This window comes from Corella eumyota, chromosome 4 (genome assembly GCF_963082875.1).
Source record: "Corella eumyota chromosome 4, kaCorEumy4.1, whole genome shotgun sequence".
Classification (NCBI taxonomy): Eukaryota; Metazoa; Chordata; class Ascidiacea; order Phlebobranchia; family Corellidae; genus Corella; species Corella eumyota.
This window is the reverse complement of record NC_137493.1, coordinates 7283394-7303317: the sequence shown is the minus strand read 5'-3', so window position 1 is coordinate 7303317 and position 19924 is coordinate 7283394. Positions and strand designations below refer to the sequence as shown.

Sequence of the window (19924 nt, the reverse complement as noted above, 5' to 3'; positions counted from 1 at the left end):
GAGAAGTGCGAGAGATCGGCGATGGAACGCAAAGTACGCCGGAAGGGAGCAACTGAATTGCGGCGGGGCGTGAGCAAATACTCGGCGTTGGTCGAGCACACACGGCTAGCCCGAACTTGATTCTTTTTGACCAAGCAGGAGAAACATAAAAAATACGTCAGTGACTAATCGAATATTAATTTTAAACTTGCAAACGTCGTTGAAAAATTTATATAAAGGAGATCGTAAAATGTGTGGGGTTATATGCATAAATTATTGTTCACTGTTATAATATTTAACTTGAAAGTTACACAATAAATTGTGTCGAAATCTCGTATTGATTTTAACCCAACACCCTAAATTGTATTCAACAAAACCCACATAAATTTGGATTTCATGAAAATTAATTTAAAAAAATATAATAAATTCTTGTAGTTTTATTTCGCAAACTGTAAACATGTTAAAAAAAAACTTTGTACTCCTCGACTTTCGTGGAAAGCTCATAAAAACTGTTGTTAAAATCAAAAAGTCGCGTGTTTGTTTAGGTTTAATATTGCTTTGCATTGATCATATTTACGACTCTGTACCGAGCCGACGAGGCTTGGTATTGACACAGATGCGTAAGACTTTTGCGAACCCGCGTGACTCGTTTGTATGACCGTTTTATGGCAATTTGAAATCGATTTTTATAGCAAACTTTTTGTGAATTTCTGATGATTGATTTTTCGCGAAATTGGTGGTGTTATTGTTAAATTATGAAGTCTGTTTTTATTTGAAGGGCTTACTTTTATTTTAAAGGCATCAGTGACAATTTATGTTTATAGAAAATATATGTTACCTTGTACTATTGATTAATGGGGTTTAATTTACATAAAAAAGTTAAATTTTGTTAAAGTTAAAAAATTTAGATGAGCTTCGTTACAATTCTATATGCATTTTTTTTAAATCCCTTATCTGATACGTTATAAATGTTAGCGTTGGCCAATGAATACCTAACTGGTAGTACGCAGCACAGTCTGTCCTATCGTCCCAAGACACGGGTCGCTCGAAAGATAGCGTCGCACTTGATAAGGATTCACTATTGACTTTAGAAGTATTGCTAAAGCCAACACACGGCCCTCTAAAGCATTCGCACCTTACTGCATTGTGTTGGTCGCAAACGTGGCCAAGTTTTTATCACTATTTTGTTTTCAGGTTTGTTTAAATTAAGCCAATTTGATTTCGAGCTATAAGCATAACATAAACAGATTAATTGTTTGTTTTTGTTTTGGATACATTTTGGTTGAGCAACCGGTGAGTTATGATACATTTTTCTTTGTTTAATAAGGGGTTTTTATTTCAAAAAAATGTTACTGAATCACTCTTAAAATACAAAAAATATTAATACTGATGACGTCCTTTTAAAGTTCATCTCGCCTAAAGTTCCGTCTAGTAACTAGGTTCGGGTTCGCTGCAAGTTCAAATGCTTTCAAAAGGAAAAGTACCAATTAGTAACCTGGCGGTCACAATCCCGTATTGTTCGAGACAATGTACACCACAAAGGCTAACCGCGCCTTCTTGTCAGTTGTCAGATTTCCAAGTCTGCATAAACGAGTTGAATGTATAATTTCACAGTAACACCTGGCTATTGCAGCCTGTCTCTTGTCCTTTACATCTGAACGATGCAATTTCAATCTGGAAAGGAAGCCAAGCGGTAATTAAGCTTAGTAGTTAATCATAATTCGGCACAGTATATAGGAAACGGACCAGTTTCGATACCGACGGAATTAGGTAGATAAAAAGAAGCGAGCGGAGGCCGATTAAACGCGCGCGCCCGCTGTTTGATCAGCAACGACACTTGTCAATACGTTGAACTTCGATTAGGGCGTTCCTGTTAAAGCGCCGTTAATGAGCTGTAAATTAGTCTGCGCGACACATTAATTACTCGATCAACTAACACAGGTGATCGCAGTGACGTCGGAACGCAATCAGATGTTGTTATTCACCCTTGTGATCTCCGCGGGTGAGCTCTTTTATGGTTTAATTAATTTTTACGTGATTTAAGACAACTTATTGGAATTTAAATGACCCATAAAAATATTTTAAATTCATTGACATCAATAACAAAACACATTTTTAAGGCTAGAATTTTTTTACAGCAAAACCAAATAGCTTTTTAATGAAATGACGTCATGATTGTTCTAGTGTTTTACACAGTTATTAATTACTAGTTGCGAACAATGCTGTGTTAAATTTGAAATGAGGAAATTGGAGTTATATACATGTGCAGGTGGTACAAGGTACGTTCTATCACAGGTCGCTTTAACCAATCGAAAATTAACGAATTACGCGAATTAATACACGCTTCGACGCGTGATAATTCACCAGTAAATTAGAACAATGTCGAGTGCACCATTATTTACGGCTTAAGCCAGTCAGCTTCGCACTTGGCCGAGATTCTTGATTAAAACTCACGGCATTGAACAAGGCCGTTCGGCCACGAGGCCTTCAGCTTATTTCGTCTAAGAAGTTATAATTAAAAGATCAATAGACAGCGAGGCTTGCATTTCAAATAAAGGCCATTGCTCGCCCTCTGTGACGTCATAGTCGCACAACAAAGCACTTGGACTATGCGGTTGAAGATCAAATGCCAGAGCCCGCTATCGGCTGGAGCTTTCCATTTTCGCATTTGTCTTTGTTGTTTTGTGACGTCGATAAAGCGTCATTGATGTCATGGCCAATCGATGGATCGCTTTATCGGACTCGACTGCATGGAAATTACAAAGTTCCGACTTGTAAGTAGGGGCGTAATACGCATGCGCGAACACGCCACAAATAAGTTTAACATTCCAGCAACCCATCGAAAATTACTAATTCCCGAAAAGAACATCGCAAATCCCTTAAAGTTAACAAGGGCATTTAAAAAACACGACACCCAAACTGTTATTAAAACAATGTCGAAATTTCACGCACAAAAATAATTTGTTACGATTTGCAATTAGTCGAAGCTTTGCAGTATTTGCAGCGCCAAAACTCCTGCAGTCAAGTAGAAAGGGCGCCCATCGGCCGATCTTATATTAATTATCGGACACGGATGTTATTGATATAGGGAACTCTATAATGAAAATCTCCCATACCCGTTAAATAACGAAACGATATCAAAACATTAAGAGATTAATCCGGGCCGCGATTTTGTTAATTCGGAAACTTTGTATACAAATTTGCGACGGAACCATTTCTGTGACATTTCCTATATTCAAGTGGCTTACATGAAATATAGCGACAGTGATTTTGTATATTAAAGTGTATTGCGTTCAAAAATATGCATCTAAAAGAACGAAGACTTAACGAATTTATTACTGCAAAATAATTTTTAAAAATCAGTATAAAGAAGTTCATGTTATATACGCAAAATTAACGATTTTTTTGTTTTTTAGTTAATTTTAAACTTGTTTCAAATTTATTATTTTTGAAAGTTAAGCATTAACCAAAATACGCCAAAGCGTCTGACATTTAAAAAGAATTTTCCTGTTGAAACAATTATAAGATTAATTTTAAAATAATTAAAATCGAATCACGTATAACCTCTTTACGAACGTGTGAGAAACTTATTATCGGTGGGCTTAATCTTTGCTTGCAATTTCCTCCGCCATGCGGGACCCGTAAGCGGCCTCCTACCTGTCAATCAAAACGTCGCTACATTGTAACCGGTTAGGCCCCGCCCACCCGCAATTTTTTCTAGCGTGGGAACCAATTAGTAATCGGTGATAGCTTTGTCGGTTTGCTTAGTGCCCGTGTGCGGATTACGCGCCGTGATAAAAACAATGGCTGTTTTGTGACGTCACGCGAATTTTAATTGTTACGTCACGCGCGGTTCTGGGAGTTGTTTGTCAGAAGCAATTTCGTGTAACAATTTATTCAGGTCAAGTGTTTCGGTGGTTTAAATTATTTTAATTAAAATATTATTCGATGACGTCATTTGAATCTGACGATGACGTAATTTTTTTATTTGGCAAAAATCTTGGTCGTAAATTTAAATTAAAAATACCACTGCGATATCAAAGTAATTTTAAGGTTTGTCGATTTTTGCTTCAGTATAAACACTCCCATTTTTGTAGGAGTGGGTACATTGTTAGAAAAGTTTTAAATTCTGTTGAATTTCGTTTTTTACGGTTAAAAATTGTTATCTTCCATGTTTTCTAGACTAACAAATTATTTCTGACAATTAAGTAGGATTTTTTTTTTTTTTGAACGATTTTTTTGTAAAGACATTTACTCTGATAAATATACATAACTTTAAAAAACTTTTAAATTGTTTTTGGTTAATTTCTGGCCTTGTCACAACGTTTTGACGAATATCTTATTTTTTGTCCAGTCCGAATTAACAAAATCACCGCTGTGCTAAGTTCAAACCACGAGTAGTAAAACGGATTTTGTCCAGTGATGTATCGCGTTTTTGTGATAAGTATCACAGCATGTAGCGTCCGTAAGGATATTAGGATATTATGCGACTGTCGCGATTTTGACAAGTCTTTTAAGCCCATTTCATGGTTTAACATGACGTCATATTGGATGTATTATGACGTTTTCTTGGCTTGATTTATATTTGAATAAACAAATTTGGTCTGGAGCTTTGTTATAAATTTCATATTTTTTGTAAAAATTTTTAATATATTTGAAATACAGGGTTTCCCGTTATGTGTAAAAATTTTGGGAGTTGTTGTTGTTTTGATTTTGTAGAAAGTAATTACGTCTCTGGATCATAACAACTTAACTAAACAATAGATCGGCCCCAATCAGATACAAATACAAACCCTATGCCTACAAAAATCAAAAAATTTTATGCACAATTATGTGCAAAACGCGGACCGCACCTGGTAAAGGGTTACAGCGTTGAAAACAATGATCTAACGCTTCGCACCGTCAAATTAATTAGAGTTCCCTTGAAAAGAGGGTCGTGATTACCAAACATTGTTACCTATGCTCGCAAACCTGCGAGACAATAAAGTTGATAATTTATTTACGAGCGTATCATGCTCTGTAGGTAACAATTAAAAAGTTGACTCAAATTCGCGGCGTGACTTTCCATCAAAACAACAAGTTTTTCTTTTAATGACTTTGTTACTCAACCAGCGTCTGTACCCACGCGGCGAAAGTCGAGCAAACGTCGAGCAAACGTAAACATGACGTCACGTACCGTAGCTCTGTGACGTAACAAGAGAACGCGTGTTTTTGTCTGTATTTGTTATTTCGATATGCTCGGTGCATTTATATAAAAGTTAAATATTTGTTGCAAAAAAGTAAATAAAAGACGCACTGGCGTGATTCATATGCTAATAAGCCGGGGTCATTTGAGGTTCTGTAATGACGTCAATTTTACAGATCTCTAATTTTTTCAAATCTGTGTCTTTAAAGTTCTTTGCTTAAGCCAGATATATGAACATCGTGTTTACATTATATAGAACAAGTTTAACTATGTTTTTTTTTTGTGGTCGTGTTACTTCACAATTTTGCGATTTATTAAATGGATTAAACAAATATAGATTGCAACGCATGACGTAATTTTCTTATACAAATCTTTTTATTTATTTTATTAATATTTTCTATTCGAAAATGCAGTTGATGTACACACTACAAAAAAATCTTCTTTGAAAGATAATCAAAATAAAAGTTTCACAATTAAAAAAAAACAATTGTTTATATTTCTAATATGTTAAGTGTCTTTTATTAACAGAATGATGTTGTAATTTTTTCAGATTGGTTTGTGTATAGGGGATAGACAATTCCGTAAATAACTTGTTGTATTTAAAATATTTTACCTTTCATCTACCCCAACTAAAATATCAAATTAAGTATCAAATAACCCCTTTTTAGTGAAAAACTCACTTTTTACTATTTGCATATAAATAAACTTTTGTAAAAATAACTGTTAACAACCTTTTTTTTACGTCAAAAGGGTTTACCAGTGACGTCATCCGGTTAAAAATGGGGTTGCGTTGGCTGTGACGTAAGCAGAGCGGGTATTATGACGCGTGAAACGATTAATTTTACGACTTGAACGAGATACTTGTGGCAAGTGGTAATTGCGCTGACGAAAGCGAAACAAAACGAAAACAAATATTTAGAAACTTTTGTGGAAAGTTCTAACGCAGCTCGTAAAGTTTATAGCCCAGTTGTGTTTTATTGTTTTCGGACATTGTTGTGCAAGGCCATAACTCGACGATAGAAGAAACGTGTGAAGCTATACCTCTATGTGATTATTAAGTTCTCCTATAATAAAATCAAAGTCACGTGCACGCGCAGCTTTTGCACGCCATATATTTAACACGTGACCATGGTACAAAGTTTTATATTAGTTAACTGTGCGGTTTTATTCTAAACTTGACAACACATAACTTAAAACTTATGTAAATTAATTCGATGCACCACCGAATTCGTGTAAGATTGTGTTTTTCAAGACGCGCCCAGATTTATTTAAAAACGCCTTGGTTTGTTTTATTTTTGTGTGGATAATTTTGTGTTATTTTTAGTGTCTATGTCATCAAGTTATATCTTAATTTGCATGGTTACTGTTTAGGAGTAGTATCAAGTAGTGATGTGTAACACTTACGGGTTTGGGATGACCAGTATTACTTTCACACGGTCTAAATTGACCGGAAATTAAGTCACCAAAATTAACCTGGAAGCAACCAAAAAAAACAAGATTGCCATAGATCGGTAAATGATAAAAGATCAAAGCAGTCAAAGCTTAATCCCCGAGGAGGGCTTGTACTTTAGGAACAAAGTCGTAAATCACTGGTAGCCAACGGGGTGTGTATTTGTAGTGCAGTAAACCCCATTGTCCGCTCGCGACTCTTGTCGACCGGACAAAGCCGACATTGTGACGTAACAATGCACAGCGCGTTTGTTTTATTGACCACTGCTCAGCTTGATAGGATAACCAACTTGAAAGCCTTGACCGATCAACTAATTAAATTTTTATACATTTTCTAATCCTGTTTTAAAGATTGTTATGAGCAAAAGAGCGGTTAAAGTTTTGCATATATGAATTGTGAAGTTGAGATACTTAAAAGCTATAACGTATTAAAACCTACATATAATCATAAAAAGCCAAACAATAAATACTAATTAATGTATATCATTGTTGATTTTATTTTGGCTCTTGTATTCCTTGCGTCATTATATTTAAGCGCTTGCGCAATTTGACCGGGGCTGTAAAACTTTACGACGCTGACGTCAGCATTGTTTTAACACGTGAGTGTCAGTCATAAATTGGCGCGTAATTTTATAGCCGGAAATAAATTGGCTTGTGAACAGTTTAGACATTGTGACGTCACAAATAAACTTGCTGAGAGTCGCCCGAGCAGATAATACAAGTTAAATGGTGCAGAAAAATTATAAATTATGAGTTTATTTTTTTTGTAAAAAATACCATCAAGCTAGGGTGATATTATTTTTGGGGTTTTTAGAATTTTAATTGAGTTTTTACTTTTGCTCTCTGTTTTCATCTAGTGGCAAGCTACACACATTTAATCAAAAAAAAGTATTTTTATCTACTCATTTATTGCACAGACCCAACCAACAAATGTTTTATTTCCATATTGTTAAATTTACTTTCTGTTTTCTACGTGAAGTCGACAATGTTTAAACATAATTCTAAATCCTACAGTGTAATCACTAATCTATTTAGGTAATTATGGTCGAGCCCGTGAGTCATCGAAATTTTCATATTGACCAAAGCTATTTCCTGTCGGATAATATGAAGGTGAGTAGATATAACCTTTGTTGTTCTGGTACATTCCATTTTGATCATATGGCTGAGAAGTTCCATAAGCGTTTTGAATTGATTGATATGGGTAACCAGATTGGCGATAATAATTTGGATAACGATCCCGTCCTCTTGGTTGCTGGTTCATAAATTGTTGTTGGTACCAATATTGTTGCCGGTTCCAATATTGTGGTTGGTACCAATATTGTTGCTGGGGACCATATTGTTGTTGGTTATTGTTGGACTGGTATGACTGGTCAGAAGCGTCCCACTCCGGTGCTGGGTCCATCAACATCTCTTCCCATCCTTCTGGAAGAAGATCAAACAATTTCTTTAGATCACACTCTTCTCTTTCGGGCCGAATCACAAGGAAAAGGATCTTCAATGCGAATCCGGACAGTGGGATTGGAGCATCTTCAGATAAAAGAACATCTCTCAAATCGGCTGTGAAATTTCCAGTTTTATCGAATTTTACGAAATCGTCGATCACGTGTTTAAGTCGGTAGTTAATTTGGAAGTCCTCCAAGGTTTCGTTTTGCAGCAATTCGACGATATTCTGGACCACAGCTGCGGCGTCGTCGCCTGTTATATTTCTAACAGCAAGCAAGATATGCATTGTATCCATAGTAACGAATTCTTTGTTGGTTACCATGTAATTTTTGACTAAGTCGTACAGATCGTAGGCAATGCTGTTTGTAAAGTCGGCAAGCGATAAAACTGCGAGTGAATTGAAGAAAGAGTCGCCCATTCTAAGACCATTAGCGTTCATCAAAAGTTGGCGGAGTCGAGGAAGGAATTTCCCGCCTTCAAAACTCCGAGACACCATTTCTCCAAAATCTTCGTTTTCGATAGCGGATAGTATGAGCATTCGCTGCAGCCAATCAATTTTATCAGGCATGCCCCAATCAGGATATTGCTTCAGCCAATTTATCCAACCGCCAAATTTCATCATCGCATTTTCGTTATCGGGATAGTCCAAAACTCTGCAGAAAATTTCCTTCAGCTGCACCTTTTCTTCACCCAATCTTCGTATTATTTGATTAGTATCCGGGTTGAAAAATTCTCTTAAAATTTCGTCAGCTACGCTTCTCATGTCATCACGGTTGCGTAGTCTTTCGGCCATATTAGTCAGAAACCCGGAGCCGATGTATATTTCACGCTTTATGTCGCTGTCGTTTAGGAGCCCTAGACCGTAAGCTAGCTTCGTCACAGCATCCAGATCTTTTAACGGTGAAATCGTAGTGTTGCCTTGTGGCTGGTTGTAGTAGTAAGAGGATTGCCTCCATTTATACATTTCCTGTCTCCATTCGCTAAAGGCTGATTGCCATTTTTCTAGTGGAGATTGCTGCTGGTACCCTATACGACAAAAATAGATTTTTTAAAAAATCTCAAATCTCTTTTTATCACGCTATGCTAAACATCGAATATTTTTAATTTTCTGGATTTATCAAGATGATAACGTAAGTTAAAATTTTAAGCATGTGTATTGTTTGTTCAAAGTTATTAAACAGTGCCTAGGTTCATTTTATTTGTAAAAATGTCAGAAAACATTTTTGTTGTGATTCTTATATTGCATAAGCAATAGTCAATTTTTACACAGTTTTCAAGGTTTTACATTTAAAACCAAATGTTTTAAAACTCAATTTTAAGACATTACGTTAACCTAATATTATTTACCTTGCCACCACTGAGCTTGAGTAACACATATCCAACACATCAGAAGAACAGTCGAATAACTTTTAAACATTTTTATAAATTCTTTACGAAATCAGAACTTAAATCATGAAGTTTCAAGATTAAATTCATATTGAACGAACTCTAACTTATATAGCATAAAGTTTGTTCTTAAAATAACTACCATTCGTTGTTAAGTGCTAAATTTGTAATACTTACCTCTTTATTGTAATACCAGGTGCTGGGTTTTGCCTAATTAGTTAATTATCGAAAAGCGAGTTGGCACAAAAAGGACTTAATTTTTTTTTGGTTCGATTCGTGATGATATTATGTCATAACCTTTTATTTGTAGAAACCGTTGCCAGCTAACCTGTCGCTAGCATTGGTATAATAACTTGTAAAAGCTATTTTCTCTTTTAAGTGTCAAAAATCATTTAATTATATATTTTTCCCATACTAAATCGAAGTTGTTCACGTCATTTTAAATATCATGTGATTAATCTATGAATGGGTATATAACTTGTGAAATTTATTTATACTTTATATAACAAACAGTAAGAAAAGTGGGGCCATGGTTGCGAATATAAAATTATATAAATCTTTTCATAGTATTAGTTAATACTCTTGAAATATATGGATTTTATAACTGGTTACAATGGGTTGTACGTAAATTATTTTTGGATAATATGCAGTACCCCAAAAATAAGGTTGTATAGAATTAGTAACAAGATGTAATACTATAAAAATGCATAAAATATAATCAACGAACACAAAAAATATACAAAGGTTGAAAATATACAAAGGTTGAAAATCTGAGAATTAAAAAAAAAATTACATTTTTACAACACCATCGACATATTTCTTCTTCGCATTATCATGTACCAAACAAACACCCCGAATAAACATAAAACTCCGAACCCCAAAAACACACCGATCACTATAATCGCTATCCGAGACGAGTCTAAAAACATATTTCAAAACGCTTGGGTTAACTTTAAAGGTTGTATAAATTTGTGATTCTGTCATTAAATAAAATTAATTTTTATTGTGTTAACTTTTTTTGTTAGAAAAATCTTCAAAAATAAAGTAACTACGTAGTTAATACTGTATATAATTGTCATGTTTAGATTATTGAATAAAAAGAAAGTTTTTAGTTACTTTGTGTGTCGCAAAGGGCGCCAGTGTAGCCTTCAAAGCATCTAAAAATAATAAGAAATCATTTTTAAAGGTTTATAAAGAGTCATATGATACGTAAATCTTATATTTGTTTTATTTACAAAAACAAATTTCTAACAAAATAAAAGGGATTTAAACTTAAAAAATATTTTTACTGTAAATACATACAAACACATTTCTTCGGAATTTAGTAATTCAGCGCACTCTCCATTTTCACAGTTCAACGAACACGTGCCTAAAACATATTTCAAGTAATTTTATTTATAAATAAATTTCTCGTGATGTGATACACACATTTACGCAAGTACGTAAATAAAGGGGCTCATTCTCCTTGGATATAAAGAAATGGCTAGTTCTAATTTACATATTTATAAACTTATTTTGCGCATGATTTTACGTCAATGGGTGATTTAACGTCACACCCTATTCTACTTCAGTAATTTTGGATTCTGCCTATTCACCCTGCCGAAATTTGTAACTACGATAACTCTAATTTTACAATAACATGTTTCATTAGACCTTTAAATTTTAACTTAAAAAAGTTGAAATATCTAAAACACTAATTTTTATTTAAAAAACAATGTAGCTTACCTTGCTGTAATGATAAATGTATTGTTGCCAATATAGTTAGGAAAAAAAACAATTTTGTCCATTCAGACATGCTTGATTTACTTTAAATTACTTTCTAAATATTTACGAAAACAACTTTAGATTGTTATTTTTATCAAAATGTTTTTACATGTAAACTTTACTATAAATTTACGCTTATAAAATTACAACGTAAAACTTGTGTAATATAAATTAAATGGTTAGATTTAGAATCTTTTGCTCAATTTTTAAAATTGTTTTGTTTTTCATAGTTAGCCCTTATTTTAAACTTTACCAATTTTAAACTATGTTCCATCAAAGATAGAATTTTGTTAATTTAGCTTAAAGTTTTATCTTAATCTTGTTACTGTAATAATTTAAGCCTGTAACTGTTCTATCCCTTGTCTTAACTATCCAACGTTTAAATAAAATTGACTTGCACGCACTACAACTTAAAACTATTTTAGTCTAAAATTTGCAGTTCCCGAATGTCGTCTTGCTTGGGTTAACTTTCGTCATAAGGTCTATTTAAATTACTACTTTGAAAAATGTATGCGGTTTACTTATATAAATATAAAGGGTTTATTTTTTTTGTTGTTAGGATTGTGGTGTTAAAAAGGTAATAATGTTTATTATACATGCATAATATTTTTAATAATTTTACGGTAATAAAGAGTAGTAAATGCAAAAAAGGTAATCGGTAAAAATCACTTGTACAAAAAAACGTTGGTGCATACGAATATTACAAGTTTGGCATTTGAGAGAATTTTTAAAGAAATTTTTTAGGTATACAGGTAATTAGGTCTTTCCTTAACAAAATACCAGATTAAAACTCCAATCAACAAAATAACACCAATTCCCAAGAAAACACCGAGACATATTATTGCAATTCTCGATGAATCTGTAAATCCCAAAAATGTTATTTCAGAAAAGTAAATTTATAATACGATTTTTTAAGCAAGATTACGGACTTTGGTTTAAACCAGTGATATTTATATTTGGTTTATTGTCAGATAAAAGCTATTTACCAAAACACAAAGGTTTACCAGTCTTTATAAAAAAAACAAAGTAAACAGTACGTTGAATATCGTTGGCGAATTTAAAATTTTAAATAAACATACGAACTATACGTTTAATCCAAACTAATCGTTTTCAAGTTTAAAATGTTTAGTTTAGCCATATTTTACATCCAGGCAAGAGTTAAAATTATTCTGGTTAATACTTACTTGATTGGTCGCACAATTGTCCCGTATATCCTTCAGAACATCTGCAAACATATAAAACAACATGTTAATATTTTGAATTTCTAATTTTAGGTTCTTAAATACAGTTACAGCCAAGCGTAAAAACATATTTCCGCGACGTCATTGCACATCAAGTACAATTTATTTTTAAGTTCGTGTTGGGACTTGATCTTAGAACAGTTTTATAATTTTAAAATGGACTTAATCTTAGAACGTTTTAAAAAATTCAAAATGTACGGAATGGGTTTGTAAAGACCTAAAACGGTATACTTTCTCAGTTTAATGCATTTCAACTTTTTGATACGCTACAGTAGACGGCATATTACGTTTGATATCCACGTGTTACTATAATTCACTAAAACAACAGAAAAAAAAAACAGTTTCTTGTTTTCTAATTAAGCTGAATAGATATTTTCAACAAAAAAACAGAAACACGATACTTTGCTTTTAAGGAGGCAGAGAAAAATCTCACCCATCTACAATGGCACGTTATCATTCAAATAGTTAAAGTCAGGTGTGGCAACAACTAAGTCATTAACAAACAAAAGCCTTATATATTCCATTAAGCTAGTATAAATTAACTTTCTTTATTATTATCTTAGACGAATCACAAAGTTTTTGATAAAATTAATTGTTGGCGGTAGTTTTAATACCATGATATAAACAAAAATTAAAACATAATGTAACCGTTAGCAACTAGAGTAAAGAAAAGTTCGTTTACCTGCAAAATGATGGTTCTCCGTTTTCCAATAAAATACAATCCCCGTTTACACAATCCAGTTCACAAGTAGCTGTAAATTAAAGTACCGTGAGTTTTGTTAATATTACAATAAATTTAATTTCAAGATTGCAGCGTCGAAGACGGACATAGCTTACATTTAAAACAATGTTTTACCTGTAAAACCGCCCTTATATAATTTTTTAAAGTTTGTACTTACTTTGTTGGTGAGATAGTTCGACGATCATTGCCAAAATCGCCATTAATAACATCGTTTTTGCATATTTTAATAACGTCATTTTTACTGGCTTATGTCTTATGTCTATATTCTTAGCTTACACAAATTGTAAAAAATCACACTACATTAACCAAGTTATATTTAAAAATTTAATCTACTTTCCTGTTTTTGGTAAATTTTATAAAATTTCTATACTGGGCTGCTTTAACGTTTTTCTCTTTCTATACAAACATTAACGTTAGTTTGAACTTTATCACTCGTTGTTTTCAAGTACGATCGATTAAAATGCATGTTATTGCAACTCTCTGTACAACTTAGTTGTTAAAACTGTAGTGGTCTGACATTTTTAGACGTAAACCACCTTAAATTTTTGGAGAAAAACGGGTTTAACTTTCATACATCGGAAAACACCCTGACAAAATATATAGAAGGTAAAATAGGAGCGGCGTTACGCCTATGCCTCTGTGTTTAAATGACGCACGGAGCGTTCAGGTAATCTATCATGTCTTGTCTAGTTTGTTTTAACGCAACGTTTACGTAGCATATACCTCGCTTTACGATTAACTTAAAATAGACGCTATGTTAAAGGGCAGGTGGCGGGTAAGGTAAATTTGACATTTTAACATGGTAGGTATACATATGAAGCATATCTTGTCTATATCCGGCTTGTTCTATAGGAACGGTGCGTAGCTGTTACACAAATCTCACCCAAAATTTTACCCTGTACAGGATCTCTGATAAATTCACAAACAATTTTGCTCTAATTTATTTAATAACATATTTTGACAATTTTTTTCAGGTTAAATGACTTGGTCTTATTTTTATTTTATAAAAGCACATTGCTGCCACTATTCTTTGATGTTGTTGTTTTGGGTTTTGGTTTTCTGTAGTAGAATAAGTATTCGTCCAGACCTTAATCAAAGTTATATTTTTATTAGCATGCGTTTTATATATTTTCATAATTTAAAATAAATATTTTTATAATAATATTGCCAACGCAAATCAGTTAAAATATTTTTACCGTAACCCAGCAAGGAAATGCACAGGATGCCAATGTGAATATATATCTTCACGTAGACGCATAGACTTGTACTCCAAGCATTTTGTATCGCCATAGCAAGATACATCCAACAAAAACAAAGAGTTATTGCAACATCCATGTTGTCGGGAAAATAAGCTGCATGCATATCTAAAAATAGTTTAATTTATCACAAAAAATGTCAAGGGTTTTTAAATTGTTCTTGAAGTTAAGTGTAATTAAAAAATAACATTTGTGTATTTACTTAATAATGGAAGATGAGACCAAGTAGTGCATACAAAATTCGCTTTTCCGCTATATGCATGTACAAAATGCTCGCCTAAGCAAGTGTTTAAATATTAAAAAAATTAGGCACTTTACCATTTATAAGCGGTTGCCAAAGACCATACGAATATCCTCCCCCTGCGCACAGCAAATAAATTACCCATACGCTTAAATCGTTAGGGACCCATAGTAGGCATGTCAAGTAAATAAGCATGTCCAGGCAAAACCCAATTCCATACGGAAGCTTACGTCCAAACGCGGTAGCTAGCTTCGGATTGATGTAAGATGATATGGCGGCTGCTGTACCGAGAATCGCCATCAGCAGACCTAACTAATTAATTTAAATTCCACTAATTTGTGTCTATAATATATCAGTCTATTGTTTTAGCTAAACAAACAAGATAAAAGTGTAACGTTGAAGGAGTTTTAAAAATAAAATTTGGAGTTTTTGGTTTTGAAGGAGTTTTAAAAATATTGGTTTAAAGTGAGGTTTCGAAGGTTGGTTACTTACTTTATCGACGCCCAAAATGCAAGACACAAATGCTCTGTTTATCTCGGTAACAATAAATGTTAGTAAGAAGCCAATATACATTGCTAACGGTGTAACAAGAAGAGCTTTGATGGACGTGGCTTGCTTAAAAGTTGCCTTCGTAATGGTAAAGATGGACAACATAAAGCTTTCCTTAATCAACATTTGTTTAGGCTATATGTTTATTTTAAATAAAATGTGGGATTTTACGACTAAAATTTAAGATTATTGATCATGCCAATATAGTCTTACTAAATATCTTTTGTATAAGGTTTAATAGGATTTAAAATTCTGGTTACAAACTTATGACATTTCATTTTAAATTAAACAGTTAAAAACCTGTTTTATTTCTTCATGTTTTTCTTCTGAGCTGTCAGTTAAACTCATCTCGCGAATAAAGAAAACTTGCAAGAACATTGCTATGACAATCATCGCGGCCAAAATCCCAAACACAACGTAAAGTATAACTTGAGAGGCCGGTTGATATTGTTCTTGGCTTTCGAATATCACGTCGGGATCTTGACAGTCGTTCGCTCCACAAAACGAATAATTTTGAACCATTGAAGCGTTAGTACTTGTGGTATTGGTAGATAACTTGTTTCCAAATAATAAACCGTAACTAAGAAGATTGCCAAAAACCTAAACGCAGAAGTGTTTTTTAACACTTAGCCATATTTAAGAATACCTAAAACACTTAAAAAACTCACCATGCTGATTTGGCAGGGTATTAATATGTACCCAATAAATCGTGTGGCACACTTATCTTCATTTTGACCAACAAACTTCGAATATTTTCTGGCGTAAATAACAGCAATCAGCATCATGCAAGGCCAAAAAAGACCTTCCCCTATACCAGCGATAGCTCCAGCCGGAATAAGAACGTATTTCACTAAAAATCATTGAAATTAACCACTTTTTGTAAATTATTTAAAAGACTTTTAACTATTACGGAATTCTACAATAAATTTGTTAAAATATTCTTTTTATTATTTTGGACCATCATCTTTTTTGTTTGTGTTTTATCTATACCTGGGTAAAAATTAGCAAGTATAAATATCAAATAGGAAGCTTCGCTAATTAATACCGACCATTTCAAACCCAGTCTTTTTATGAGTATGGGTACAATGAAAGCACTGAATAAAGTTGCTGTTATATAGATAGCAGTAACTGCTGCAACACCTTTGAAAAAAATACATAGACTTGTTTTAGTTTTTTTTTTAATTGGGATGGCCATTGGCATTTTACAAGTATTACCTAAAAAGTATTTAGTTTATTTTATTTACCTACACCATCTGTTACGTTGATACTCGATTGCAGAAACAGCAGTACTGCAAACCCAGAAAAGATAAGAAATATTTCGGACGAAAATATCAAGAAACTGAGAACAACTTTTTGTCGTGTGTTTGTTTTTATACCCCAGCCTTTATCTTGTCTTTCTTTTTCTACCATTCTGAGTCTTATTAAAATTATATCTAAAATCTTAAGGCATAAGTTAGGCAAATGTTAGTTTACAACGTTGCACTGCAATACTAACTAAAAAATTGCAAATCCTAATTTAATCAAGGTTACTCGACTCCCTATGTTAACTTCCTTTTTTATTTCATTTAAGTGATTAATTATATTGTTTACTAGGGTAGCTGGGACAAAAAGGTTAATTCGACTGACTGTCAATTTTTTTTAAATCGGATGAGCAGATTTATGTCGTATTTTTTATATTATTGTCAATAGGCTATTTATAAATTTAACTTACAGTCAGTCATCAATCTTATACTACCGTTAGTTTATTTTTCGAAGGACCGTACTATTCTAAATTTGGACGTGTGGATAATTTATCAAAAAAAGATCATTAATTAATGTTTCACGCGCTCCTATTTTTTAAAAATGATTTTTTAGATTGTTTAAACAATATTTTAGTGTCATTAAAGTATAGTGTATATAACATAACGCTATACGCTCAAATTGAATTAAAAATAAATTATATCATTGTATAAAGATTAACAGTTAATATATTTATGTCACAACACAGCTACGAATTAAGTTCCTGTAATAATTGCAATATAAAAAAACTATTTTGAAATTTTGCTAAATTATTTGAACTTCATTGTTGTGGAGAACTACCATTCTTTACAATCACTGTTTTCACATGACGTCATAATCGTATTTCCACCTTTCCACTTTGCATATTCTCTACTGTATTCTGCAAACCCTTTTCTCCAAGCACTCATCAATAACTTGTACTCAGCACTACAACCTAATCCACCGCTAGTTGGTAGCATTGGTTCAGTTACGTGAATCAAGATTCCATCTGCAAGGTTATATTTTATAAAAAACAATAACATAACATTACACATCTGTACATTTTTTAACAAAACTTAAAGCCTTTACCGGTTACCCTGCAAGGACTTTTTGCGACCTTACCTAATTATAAAATTACACTCTTACCTAAGTCATGCTTCTTTGCATTACAGATATCAGTTTGGGAAAACATTCCAAGCTCCTTGTGTTTCAAAGCAGTAACCAAGTTTTCCATTGCTGTCATACCTTAATAAAAAAGTTAAAACATGTTTTAATACAATACTTTACACTAGACTAACTGTAAGTCACAATCTAGGTTATAAAAAAACTTTTTTGAGTCACCAACTTACCCAAGTCGCCGACAAATATAACAGTTACTGCAGTACATGGGCCTTCTACGTGTACAGAGTTCAGGATAATATGATCGAAATCAATCTGACTGATTTCACTCAACTTTTCTTTTAGGTCGTTCCTAAAGAACAAAATAAAATCAGTTTATACAAAATATTTTTTACCATTTAAGTGTTTATGCAAGTTTTGTGTTGAATTACCATTCAAATTGAGGAAGGGTGGGAAATCTTATAACAACCGGACGACTGTTAGATGTTTTGACCAGTACGAGTTTTGAGCAAGCTATGATCAGTTTGTCCGATTTTCTACGAATCACAATCACCTTTCCAGCAACTATTATTAAAAAATGTTAAAAAAGGTCATTTGCAAGGCCAATCTGTTATTTTAACTTAATTTATGTACATGTCTACTTTTAATAACTTACCACTGTTTTGGTGTTGAAGTTTAAAATGTAAAATCGTTCTTTTAATAACCAACTGAGATTGGTTTTCTTTTCCTGGTGATCTTGCACGTTTAGAAGGAGATTTTGGTGTTTCCTCAGATTTGGGTGATTTTTCGGATTTTGGTGTTTTTTCGGATTTTGGCGATTTTTCGGATTTTGGTGTTTTCTCAGATTTTGGTGATTTTTCAGATTTTGGTGTTTTTTCAGATTTTGGTGATTTTTCAGATTTTGGTGTTTTCTCGGATTTTGGTGATTTCTCGGATTTTGGTGTTTTCTCAGATTTTGGTGATTTTTCAGACTTTGGTGTTTTCTCGGATTTTGGTGTTTTCTCAGATTTTGGTGATTTTTCGGATTTTGGTGTTTTTTCGGTTTTCGGTGATTTCTCGGATTTTGGTGTTTTCTCAGATTTTGGTGATTTTTCAGACTTTGGTGTTTTCTCGGATTTTGGTGATTTTTCAGATTTTGGTGATTTTTCAGACTTTGGTGACTTCTCGGATTTTGTACTTTCTGTGGTTTTAGAACTCTTAGAAGATTTGCTTGTTGAAGATTTCGTATTTATTTCTCTGTCAATGTCAATTAAAATTTAAAAATTAAAGTCTAAATTAAAAAAATAATAAAAAAATTTCTTACCCTATAAAATCAATGTCGCAGTCGCCTTTATTGCAAAGTTCAACATCAACAATGCCTTGATAACAACTGCATGATCTTGCGTCTTTGGTAGTATTTAAGACGGCAAACTCAAGTTCAACATTCTGTCATGTGAATTTTACATATTTAAACTTGGAAAAAGGTAAAAATTTTATTTTAAAGAAAAGGGTAAAAATGTTATTTTCTATATATGTATAAAATACTATAATAATATGACTAATTTTAATTTGGAATAAAAGTACTGAAATGTGTAAAACTTACTTTACGTTTTATCAAATCATTAAAATATGTCAATAAACATATTCCAACAATTAAATTTGTTTACCTCAAATTTGGAATTATGTTCTAAAGAAATTTGAACTTCGGTCAAAGGATTATTGTCGAGTATCTCGTATTGTGTAAAACTGATTTCTCCGATAATTCCATGCGTAAATATCGCCTTTGCTTTCAGGAACGCTGAAAATATATATTAAATTATAATAACGTATAATATTAAAATAACACGTGCTTTTTCAGGTATAGATTTCATAAAAAATTGCGGGTTTTATTATATCTTTTTTTTTATTTTGACTCTGTTTAAAGATGAACTACTTTTAAATTACCCGTCAGGACATTTTCATCGCTTCCCCCTGATTTTGGACTTTTGGTTCCGCTCCCAAACACAACTCCAACAAAACTTAAAATCACCAAAGTTTTTGATAACATTATTAAATTCCTTAGTTTTTTTTTTATAACTTTTTTATTAATTATTTTTTATTCTTAGCAGTAAATGTATAGCAATATGTTTATGTTTACTGACTTTTTTTAAAACTTTTAGTCTCTGATAACTGATAACATTTAAAAAACTCTTACACGCGTTGACAGAACAAAATTTGACGTTTTATACGAAATTTAACAATATAGAGAAAAACGATTAATTTTACAATAAAACATGTAGCAGTTTGGGCGTAGTTTAACGAGCTTTGGGCAAATACAAAATTCATTACTTTGCG

At 32.7% G+C, this 19924-nt stretch overlaps 3 protein-coding genes and 1 long non-coding RNA gene across 4 annotated transcripts; all 4 read right to left on the bottom strand.

Moving 5' to 3' along the window:
* Positions 1-7184: 7184 nt before the first annotated feature.
* Positions 7185-9587, bottom strand: LOC145750365 (uncharacterized). Its single transcript, XM_082566386.1, has 2 exons — positions 9404-9587; positions 7185-9082 (listed from the first exon to the last, which is right to left on the bottom strand). Exons 1-2 carry the CDS (start codon positions 9471-9473, stop codon positions 7653-7655), a joined length of 1500 nt encoding a protein of 499 aa, XP_082422512.1. The 5' UTR covers positions 9474-9587; the 3' UTR covers positions 7185-7652.
* A 581-nt stretch (positions 9588-10168) lies between these two features.
* Positions 10169-11313, bottom strand: LOC145751083 (uncharacterized). Its single transcript, XR_014283708.1, has 4 exons — positions 11168-11313; positions 10745-10811; positions 10559-10599; positions 10169-10361 (listed from the first exon to the last, which is right to left on the bottom strand). It is a non-coding gene; the product is annotated as an uncharacterized LOC145751083 (long non-coding RNA).
* A 415-nt stretch (positions 11314-11728) lies between these two features.
* LOC145751102 (uncharacterized) lies at positions 11729-13801 on the bottom strand. Its single transcript, XM_082567186.1, has 4 exons — positions 13347-13801; positions 13130-13199; positions 12391-12431; positions 11729-12065 (listed from the first exon to the last, which is right to left on the bottom strand). Exons 1-4 carry the CDS (start codon positions 13423-13425, stop codon positions 11947-11949), a joined length of 309 nt encoding a protein of 102 aa, XP_082423312.1. The 5' UTR covers positions 13426-13801; the 3' UTR covers positions 11729-11946.
* Positions 13802-14190: 389 nt separating this feature from the next.
* LOC145750719 (protein unc-93 homolog A-like) lies at positions 14191-16645 on the bottom strand. Its single transcript, XM_082566804.1, has 8 exons — positions 16612-16645; positions 16226-16375; positions 15904-16085; positions 15536-15835; positions 15179-15349; positions 14917-14998; positions 14386-14553; positions 14191-14276 (listed from the first exon to the last, which is right to left on the bottom strand). Exons 1-8 carry the CDS (start codon positions 16643-16645, stop codon positions 14191-14193), a joined length of 1173 nt encoding a protein of 390 aa, XP_082422930.1.
* Positions 16646-19924: the final 3279 nt, after the last annotated feature.

Excerpts from the sequence above, each read along its gene's own strand:
- LOC145750365 (XM_082566386.1), bottom strand. The coding sequence starts at position 9,473 with ATGTTTAAAAGTTATTCGACTGTTCTTCTGATGTGTTGGATATGTGTT. Across the intron at positions 9,083-9,403 it reads TCAAGCTCAGTGGTGGCAAG|GGTACCAGCAGCAATCTCCA; the intron begins GTAAATAATATT and ends TTTGTCGTATAG.
- LOC145751102 (XM_082567186.1), bottom strand. The coding sequence starts at position 13,425 with ATGACGTTATTAAAATATGCAAAAACGATGTTATTAATGGCGATTTTG. Across the intron at positions 13,200-13,346 it reads CGAACTATCTCACCAACAAA|CTACTTGTGAACTGGATTGT; the intron begins GTAAGTACAAAC and ends TTTAATTTACAG. Across the intron at positions 12,066-12,390 it reads ACAATTGTGCGACCAATCAA|ATTCATCGAGAATTGCAATA; the intron begins GTAAGTATTAAC and ends TGGGATTTACAG.
- LOC145750719 (XM_082566804.1), bottom strand. The coding sequence starts at position 16,645 with ATGGTAGAAAAAGAAAGACAAGATAAAGGCTGGG. Across the intron at positions 15,350-15,535 it reads AACATGAAGAAATAAAACAG|GAAAGCTTTATGTTGTCCAT; the intron begins GTTTTTAACTGT and ends ATGTTGATTAAG. Across the intron at positions 14,554-14,916 it reads GCTAGCTACCGCGTTTGGAC|ATATGCATGCAGCTTATTTT; the intron begins GTAAGCTTCCGT and ends AACTATTTTTAG.